The sequence below is a fragment of the Helobdella robusta genome (assembly GCF_000326865.2).
Source record: "Helobdella robusta unplaced genomic scaffold HELROscaffold_5, whole genome shotgun sequence".
In the NCBI taxonomy this organism is placed as follows: Eukaryota; Metazoa; Annelida; class Clitellata; order Rhynchobdellida; family Glossiphoniidae; genus Helobdella; species Helobdella robusta.
The window spans coordinates 2,447,786-2,458,456 of record NW_008705254.1 but is presented as its reverse complement, the minus strand read 5'-3'; the positions used below and the strand labels follow the sequence as shown (position 1 = coordinate 2,458,456).

At 32.5% G+C, this 10,671-nt stretch overlaps 1 protein-coding gene across 1 annotated transcript; it reads left to right on the top strand.

Moving 5' to 3' along the window:
- Positions 1 to 1,929: 1,929 nt before the first annotated feature.
- On the top strand, positions 1,930 to 9,940 carry HELRODRAFT_68072 (hypothetical protein; the record flags this gene model as incomplete). Its single annotated transcript, XM_009026934.1, has 6 exons — positions 1,930 to 2,002; positions 3,095 to 3,293; positions 5,948 to 6,060; positions 8,765 to 8,874; positions 9,440 to 9,574; positions 9,701 to 9,940. The coding sequence occupies 6 exons, from the start codon at positions 1,930 to 1,932 to the stop codon at positions 9,938 to 9,940; spliced, it is 870 nt and encodes a 289-aa protein (XP_009025182.1).
- Positions 9,941 to 10,671: the final 731 nt, after the last annotated feature.

Here is a 10,671-nt window from a genome sequence, read left to right as displayed (position 1 = left end):
AACACGTATGTACGTAAAACATGTAGAAGGGAGTGAACATAAAACACGATATTTCATACACAAAACACATAGAAACAACATGTAGATACGCACACACACACACACACACACACACACACACACACACACACACACACACATATAAACAAGGCAAGCAGATAGATACATTCGAACACACGCAGAACATTTACATTGCAGGACATGTCTACAAAGAGGTCCAAAAACATCAAAATCAGTGTACACTTGGAAAGTATTGAGCCAGCGCTTGTCTGTTGCTATTGGTTGCTGGCTGGATAGTTGTTGTTGTTGCTGGTGTTGTTGATGTAGTTATTGTCGATGCTGTTGTTGATGTCTTTTATGTTGATAATTTTAAAATGTATGCATTTGCCGTTTTCTATCGTTGCTGGTGTAGTTTATATTGTTGTATTATGGGCTCTACTTATCAAATAGGGTTTTATTGTTGTTGTAATTGCTGTTGTTGTTTATTGTTTTACATGTTATTATAAAACAGCGTTATTTGGTGTTGATGTTTGACATTGTTTTAAGCGGGTGGTTAAGTTTATTTCCTAATCACTGATGTGTCGTGCTATTTGTTAGTTGTTGTAAAAGTTCAGATATTTCGTAATGATATAAAAAAATATTTCATTTACTCCTGAAATATAAAAATATTAACGAGATAAAATTGCGAGCAAATGTTGATGTTTTAATTATTATCTTTATGATGTTGTAAGCTGACTGACGTCAAATTCTTTCATGTGACTTGCCAACTTAAGAATGTTCTTGTGCACATTTTTCAACGTCTCGCTGTCTTCAAGTCACAATGTTATTCACTTTCAAGAAAAAAATTATTTTGTTATTTATAGCAATCAATAGAAGAACACATTGAAAGTAGGAAAGAATATTGATCAACTTTCAGACAGAGGAGGATATGAAAGACCTTTCCACCGGCGTACAAATTGTGCACGCATCTCGTTAAGCAAGCATTCGTACAAAACTCGCACACCATCCAACTCGCACAGCCCTACTTAAATTTAATTATTTAAATATTCCCAGACCTCCTCTCTCCTATACTCATTTCAATGTAATTAATTTCATTAAAAAGACATTTCTACAGTCGTAAACATAATGCGCGCTCCACTTATTTTAGAACATGTCAATAAGCAGATTTTTCTGCACACGCGTACACGCATGCGTACACACGGGCTACTATAGATGTATGCACGCTTACAAGAGCGTACATGCATGCAATATAACAACGGTGATGGCGAGGTATGCAGCCGGCACGATGGAAGTAATGTTACAAGGAGGCAAGTAGCAGTTGCACCAGTTGAAGGATCGGTGGTAGCTTCTCAATATTTTCATTTTTCGATTTCTTATCATGTTCTTCATGTTCTTCTGCCTGCCACTTCCTCATACGACGTCATCCTTCCAGCACCATCAACACCACCGACAACAACAAGCATCAACATACTTGAAATTTTTCTCGCGATTTTTGTAAAAGATTTATAAATTACTTTTAAATTAAGAAATTACCTTTGTGAAACTCCATTTATTGATTGTTGATAATAAAATTGGTGATAAATTTGTTTGAACATTAGTGGAGATCAAAGACGATTTGTGTGATTATCGACATCGCAATCTGTGAAGAACATACACGATTGAGAAAATCTTTCACTCCACTCACGAACTCATAACATTGATATCGCGTCAGCTTGATCGCATTGTACTCGCTAGCATTTCTTTCCATCTAGACTTAAAAATTTAATTTTACCGCAACGAAAACTTGCTTTGCCAGTGCTTAGAGTCATCATCATCATCTTCATCATCTTCAACGTCATGGAAACAAATTCTAAACCGGAAGCAGACGCCAATCAATGCAGTGATGGTGTCGTTCAGTCAGAAAAACAAAATGGCGGATTGGAGCCAAGAATGCCAAAAAAATCACATGCAATTTGGAACTCGTCGAGCAAAGAATTCCTCGGCAGAACATGGGACAGCTGGGGTAGGTTGTCTGTCTGTTTATCTGTCTGTTTATCTGTCTGTTTGTTTGCCTGGGTGTCTGCTTGTTTCATGGCCTGCCGTTAATTCTTAGTTTATCTGCGCATTGTCATTTATGTGCATAAAGTTAAAGAAGTATTTGTTAGTTCGTGTCATCAATGTATGTACAACTTGATGAAGAGAAAAAGAAGGAAGACATTGAAAAACAACTAGAAAACAAAAAGGAAAAATGGTTGGAAAAAGAAACGAAAAGAAGAAAAGGAAATATTTTAAGGTTAAAAGTTGGAAGTTTGAAGCAAACTGGTGTAGATGATTGGAATAAAAATGAATGGAAAATATCGAGAGTGAACCAATAAAAAATTCTTTAGCCATCCCAACAACAATGCCGACAGTAATAAAGAAAAAATAGAGAATAAAACATTTGAACCATAGCATTGAAAAATTACTAACGCATATTAAACATCATCAAGCAAATTTTTTTTACTGTGAAACAAAACATTTTGCTGCAGTTATTTCAAACGCCGAACGAGAAGTTCGAGTAAACCTGATGCAAATACGACTTTGTTAAAAAATTGCAGTTAGTAACATTCAAACAGACGCTACTGGGCTGGCTTTATTTTCAACAGATAGAGAAAATTAGTTTACACAATAGCACTGTTTCATCATCCTCATAGTTAACTCTATTATCATTTTTATAGAATTGTAATTATCATATTACTTTTGCTATTTTTGCTGCAACTATTTTTATTATTGATTAGATGTGAAGCCTGGTATTTACGTGGCGTAGGCCTGGGTGTTTGATGAAAGTGGACAAACATATTTTGTCCTCGAACTTTTCATTTATAGTTCATTCTCCATTGTTCAAATCAAAACCAACACCATACATTGCAAATTTTCTTGAAGAAGTTAGGATTAACTGGGAGACAAATAAATGATTTGTACAAAATTGCAAAACAAATTGTTTGCTTTAGCCCTCCTTGGCTCGTCTATGTTATTTTTTAATTGTTTTAATTTTTTAACCTAAAAATTATTTAATTATTATTATTATTGTTGTTGTTAGTATTATTATTTATCATCAATAAAACTACCCTGACAGCCAAGATAGGCATCTTTTACTTGATTTTCTATTCCTGTCTGGCGGCATTCTTCGCGGTCATGTTGGTCGGGTTCTTCCAGACGATCGACCTCAAACAGCCAACACAACAGAACATGTATAGTCTTCTCAAGGCAAACCCAGGTTTCGTGATTTTGCTTGATGCTGATTGGCTGAGAGTTCAATGGTTTGCTGATGATTGGTCGGTTATAAGTTGATAAGTAGTTTGTGATTGGTCGTTTTGATTATAGGCTACTGCTTGTTGGTTGTTAAATAATGATATGTAAGCTTTTGAATGCTTTATTTTGTTTTTAGTTGATGGTAAGTGAAATATGTTAATTGATAGCTGATTGTTTATTTATGTAAAGGTTGATTGACAGTAAATTTCCTTTTTTCGTATGGGGTTTTTGAGTGAAGGGCTAATTAATATTTAAGGTTGAGTGAAAATTTTTGGTTGTAGATTTGTTGATGATGGTTAGGAATTTTTTATTAAAAATTTATATCTTAAAAAATTATTTTAATATTTTGGTCAATTTGTTACTTATTAGTCTATTTTTACATTTAATTACACGTCTGTCAGCATATACGTGTACCCATGTAACAATTTTATATTTGAGTGAATATCAGAATATGGTTGACCAGCGTGTGTATTCAATCAATGGTGGCTGAGTGTACTGAGGACATTCTAACGATGAAAATATTGGGACGACATAGTAGTTGCCAATGTGCGAATTTTAAATTTATTTAAAAAAACTGAAATTTTCGTCAAAATTTTTAAAAAAATATAAGGGTTTAATTCTTATAAAGAAAAGAAAATAAACAAATGGTGTCATAAAACAACTGCTCGTGTAACAGTTATTTGATTTCACTTAAATCAACTAGAATTTAAATAAACCCTTAAATAAATACCTCGTCTAATTAAGAGAATGAATATATCAAAATTTCAAACGATAAAAATATAATGTAGGACTACAAACCAATGTATGATTGAAAATATTTTAAATAAACGAATGTGCTGAACTGATGCAATATTGATAATAAATATAATGTTAGGAGTAATAATAATAATAATAATAGTGATAAGACGATGAGGATTATGATTATGAATATGATTAAAATGACAATTAGTGATGATTTGCAGCAGTGATGCAATTTCACCAAACAATTTGTATTCTCTTGATTGGAATTGTTACTGGTTTGTAAGCAGAACCAACGAAATCCCCATGCACACCATAAATTATTTATCCATTTATTTTTTCCGCAGAGACCTTTATATAAACACGATATATCGATTCTATTGATCTGTTCCATACCTGCCTACCTATCAACCAACCAACCGACCTACCTACCGACCAAACTACTTGTCTATCTCTCTGTCTGTCTGTCTGCAAGTGTTTGCGTGTGTACGTACGTATGATTTTGCATGTCTGAAGTGCATGTTAATTTTTAGCTGCCCACATATTTCTTGTAGTTGTTCTTTTTTTGCGTCAATGAACAAATGAATCCGCATTTTTATTTAGGGTTGTGTGATGTGCATACATTCTATGGACATTTAAAAATGCATTAATGCATTCGTGGGTGCATTTATAAATGCATTAGTGCATATGTGAATATTTATGACTGCTTTCAAACTAAAATATGACGTGAACAACGCTATGCAAGAACATACACCAGGTTCATAATTCATTTCTACCACTGGATTTGAGCCTCCTCTGTTTAACACACTAAATGCCTCATGATCGTTTGTCACACGTTGTCTTGAACGTTACGGCGGTTTCTAATGTAGGGTTGCCTCGTTTGAGTGTTAGCGTGGCACGAGAAGGCTCGTTCTTTCTGAAAGTTTTTGGCATACATTCATTCAAGCGTGCATTATTAAAGTAGCTCTATGAGATGTTAGTTTTTAAAATAACTATTTGCATGTGCGTTTCAGCCGGTTGGCTATGCTGGCTGTTGAAAACCGCTTCAAGTCATGGCGAAAAGATGTTGCTGGCAAAAAAGAGTCCTATTGTATTGTATGTGAACCGCTTGACCACAAAACCGATGACTTCATTCTTTTATTTAATTTTTCATTTAATCTTTTATAACTTTACTTACGATGTTTGTTTGTCTTTCGATTTAATTTTCTACTTTAGTGTTTCAACAACAACTTCCATCTTTTTTTGTTCTTCATTATACAACTCTGTCAAGTTTTATACTTATAATTGAACTTTCGTACCACAAAAGCTGTACTATCTACACCAATTGACGCTAACACCGCATCACCACACACACACACACACACACACACACACACACACACACACACACATGGCGTATGAGTCTTTGAGTTTCAAACAGACGGTATTTGAACCAGGCCATTGAGTAATAACAGCCCGAGACATAGCACTAATACCGAATGAACTAACTCGTCGACCAAATTTTGCAATAATCTCCAACGGTCCCCAACTTGCAACAATTTTTATCAGGCAACAAGCTCCATCTTCCAACAATTTCTGTGTTGCAACAACTTTTATTTTGCAACAACATCCATCTTGCAGCAATCTTTCTCTTGCAACAAACTCCCATCTTGACAAACTCCACCTTGCAACAAACTTCACCTTTGCAGCAACTTACATCTTTAAACAGTTTGTTATGCAAAAACATTATAGCATTACTTTACCACATCTCATTAATTTTAAACACTTTTCTTTCTCAACTTCCAACATTTGATGATTTATCCTTTGAGCAAACATTAAAATTCCCGGAATGCATATTATTTTTCCTCGCAAGTCACATAACACTGTAACGATTTGAGTTTAAAAAAAAAACTTCAATTACAAGTAGATGGACTCAAACATCATTACCGTTGGATATAAGCCGGCAAAACTTTCCACGAAGCAGAACATACGCAGCTACAATCTTCCCGACGAGTTGTGCACCTGAAATGTATGCAGCGCTGTACACACACATCTCTGTCTGTACAAACAATCGTTGGAGCTTGGCGAGGAGGCCAGATCAATATGCAGTGGAGCGGTGCGCTAATTTATTCATTGCTTTTTGCATGTTCTCTCCGCACAAACTACGTACAGTGCACAAATGTCTTTGCTTATCTTTTGTTCTGCTATTATTTTTTCAATTAGTTAGCAGTATTATGGTAAAAATGGATTTAATAACAAAATTTTTTCATAAATAATAAAAAAATTACGTAAAATTCATCACGATATATTAATTAAATTTAATTTAATCGAAAGACAAAAACATGAAAAACACATTATCCAAAAATTTACTATGCTGGTCCATTCACAAAGTCTACAAAAATTTCCTGTAAGCACAATAAATATTTTTGGAAAAAAAACAGCACATTTGGGAATGAGCCATTTTTGCCAAGCCATTGTATATAAATTTAGCTTTTTTATGGCAGGCCTAACAACTTTCTATATTTTATATTTAATTCAACGCATACGAGTTTCAATCATCATTACAATCATCATTCAGTTTCTAATAGAAACGTCATTCTGGCATCACCATTTATACTATAATGGTTATCACTCATCTCAACAGGGCATTCTGATTTGAAAATCATCCTCCTTGTCATCATCGCCATCATATTTCTACCAAGTGTAATAAATTTAAGCTTGACGGGTCGGCTCGAATGCGAATCAATTGAATTTGATCAAACAGAAACTTAGCTACAGTGCACTAAAGAGATGTACTCGTTTATTCCACAAAACATTAAATAAAGCTTTCCAGGGACGTATTTTGACGCGTTATCTGAAAAGAAATTTGGGTTTCTTTATGTGTGTACAAACTTAAGTAGAACAAAAAGTGTTCGGTTTAATTTAGTTGTATAAATGTTTCATATAACTTTTTTTTATTTAATAAAAATATGTAATGAGAGGAAAGTTCACTTTAATATCAATATTTATTAATTAAAATATGTGCTGCTCAGAATATTTTAATGATTTTAACTGATGTATCAACAGGTTAGTTTTCTGATTTCATGAACATTTTTTTGACATAACTTCTGTAAATTTTTTATAGGTGATCCGTTATTGATCATATTAGTGGCCAGATCATATATGAAAAGTATCAAACAGCATGTAAGCAGCTCCGCATTTGACAAAGCTGTACTGTATTACAAGGAATAAATAAATAAATTAAACGATCGATTTTATAAATAGAAATAAGCGTTAGAACGTAACTGTACTGCCATTAGTCTTTCAATCAAAAACACTACACAACTATTATTTCCATAATTTGTAATTAGATTTATTTCAGTACGTTGAAATAAGATAGAGCTATGAGTGGTTTGAAACTGCAAGTCCTCACGGAATAGTTTTGTTTGTTTTTTTTAATTTATAACTTTGTAGGAAAATTGGGATGAATTATTCTTAATAACCTTAACAACCAAACCATTTTTATTATTTCTCGCAAAATATGCTGACTTGAATTTTAAATACCAAAACTGAAATTGACTAAGAGGAGATGTTTGACGCCGGCGCCAAAGAAAGGACTGTACACCTCCGTTTTAGCTCAAAAGTGATGGCTGTGGTTTACATTTTATTTGTTGACTATTTAAAAAATTTGTATGAAAAAATCCTGTTTTCATTTTATTTTCAACGTCATCACGTATTTTATTTCAAAGTAAGTATTGTAAATTGATTAATTTATTGAATTCATAAAACAATGTTTTTGCACAAAAATTTGAGTTTTTGTTATATTACAGATAGAAATTAATTTCCTAAAATATTCATTATGCAAAATTTGATTCTAAATGTAAGTCTGTAATCAATTTAATAGACTACAGACAAGAATCACAAACGTTCATGTTTAACTAGACGTGTTTTGATATTTTGTTTAACGTTTCGGCGTACCGTAATAGCTGTCTTTGATGTAATTCAATGAAACGGTCACTAACACACGCACTTGCTCCTGTTACTCCATATAATGTCATTTTTACATCAGAAGTATTCAACAAATATTAACATAGAATTTAATTATTTAAGAATTAGTTAAGTTGAAGAATAAGCTTAACACATTTATTAAATGTTGTTTTTCGTTAACTAACATTTCCAAAAAAAATTTGAATTGGCATTCCTTTCAGATTGTCAATGAAATGTCACTCTTCGTTTTGATCACCAGTTTTTTATTCTCGTGAAATAAGTTACAATAGAAAATCAAATCGTTTAAATTTATGATAATTTTTAAAAATTGAACATTTCATCCGAACAATATTCTTAAGAACAAAACAGCAATCATCTAACGATACATGACAGCAGCCATCTCAAAAAATTGCAGGAATGGGCTTTCGACCGATGCCTAACATAGAGTCAACATTGATAAAGTTCAACAAGGGAAACCCAAGCAATTAAAAAAAATAGTAAGAAACAATGGATAAATATCTAAAAGGTACCACATAGTCATTTCAATTTTTTGAAAACTGCTGTTGTTACCTATAACATTATAGTTTATCACTTTCAAAGTGACAATTATTTAATTATCATAAATTTTACCTGAATTTTCGACGAATTAAAAAATTATTTGTGTTTTAAAAGCACTAAGTAAAATACTTGTAGGCTTTTAAACCACTTGATATTAACGCACCTGACTGAATAATTTCAGGTTACTACAATCAGACCGGGGGACACGTGGTGGAATGTAACGAGACAAACGGATGATTTGAAATGGCCCGAGAGGAACAGGTCTGTCGGGTCGGCAGGAGCATGTTTGGAGAGGATTGCAATACAGAAAAAGCTTATTCGTTTGATGAAGGCAAACCTTGTGTCATGCTGAAAATCAACAAAGTATAACAAAATAATTTTAATTATTTTCCAATTATTTAAAAAATTCAAATCATTTAGTTTTAGGCTTCAATAAACAAGCAGTATTCTTAAAACAATTTGGGATCTAGTAAAAGTACTACTCACTATTTTTAATGAACGCGTGTCGTTTAACATTTTCCTTAATTTGCTGCGGAGAAAGTTTGAAGATTGATTTAAAAATTCAAACGGTCTTCCTTACCCAGCAATTTTCGGTTTCCATCAAAAAATATAAAATGATTTTACGTAACATAAATTTTAAAAAATTTACTACTTTAAAACTGCAACATTGAAAAAGAAATGTATAAATTAAAAAAAAAGAAATGTATAAATTAAAAAAAAACAAAAGTTTATTGTGAGGGGTTGCAGTTTCAAACAATTCTTAACTCTATCTGATTTCAACATACTGAAATAAATATAATTACAAATTATGGAAATAATAGTTATGTAGTGTTTTTCGATTGAAAGACTAATGGCAGTTACGTTGCAATACCTCAGCATCATAATTTATTTTTTTTACATACCGCAATAATCATTACACAATAATTAGGTTTTTGGCTGGGTGCCTCGCAGTTTCAACAATAGCGAATGGAACGACATGAACAATACACTGGCACAGGAAGCCAGGAAGAAATTAGGAGACAGGTACGATCCAAACTACATCGGAGTATCTTGCGAAGGAGAAGTGGGTGATGAGTTTTTCTTTCGTTAAATTTAAATTTACTAAAAAAAATACAATTTGAAAGAATTTTTAATTTATAAAATTACTTAAAATTAACATACAATAAAAACAAAGCCAAATAAAATGCAGAACGAAGCCGACACGGACAACATGGGTCCTGTAACTTATTTTCCTCGAAAAGGATTTCCCTTATCCTTCTATCCTTACAGAAATCAGGATCATTACAGAGTTCCCATGGTTTATGTCAAGTTTGAAGATCCCAAGTACGGAGCATTGATTCAGGTATGGTGCCGAATTTGGGCTTCCAATATCAAACATCACAAGAACGATAAGGCCGGCAGTATACATTTCGAGCTGCTTATTGAATAATTTAATTTTTTAATGGATGGTTTTAAACTAAATGAATTGGTAAAAAGTGGTTTGAAATAAGAAAAGCGGTTGAAAATAGAAATTTTCCAAATATTAAAATAGTAGTCTAGCGTTAAATAAGAGATGTGCGTGTTACTAAGTAGGAGAGGATTAAAGCTAGTTTAAATCTAACTAAAGCGTAATATGCCTTTTAAGTAAAATAGTGTACAAGGTATTTCCAACATAGTGTACAAAACTGTGTTATTTAGTACAAGTTTGTTAACAACATCGGCAAAAAGCTTAATACTCATGGCTTAGGAAGGAAGGGAATAACTGTTTTAATACGAATACTGTTAAAGTTTGTTAATTTAATGATTTCACGGCAATTTTCAAGTTATTCCCCGCCAATGGTAACAAATTAGGAACATTCTTCGTGGAGTATCTTCATCTTTAGATAAGTGATAATTCAATTTAATAATCTTTATAGCATATGCATTTGCAAATCATATTTAACTTGTTAGCGATTACATAGAAAGCGTATACAAATTTAATGTATATATACATATACTTAATATGTATGTATATATACGAGATATATGTACGATTTGAAAAAAATTTATTTATGAAACAACTCACGAAATATCTTAGTATGCATACACAGTTGTACAAGTTCATATTCACGGTTTGTACATACATAGTGAAATTTAACGCTTATATGATACGTAGTACAAGAAGTTCAAAACCTTTTTGAG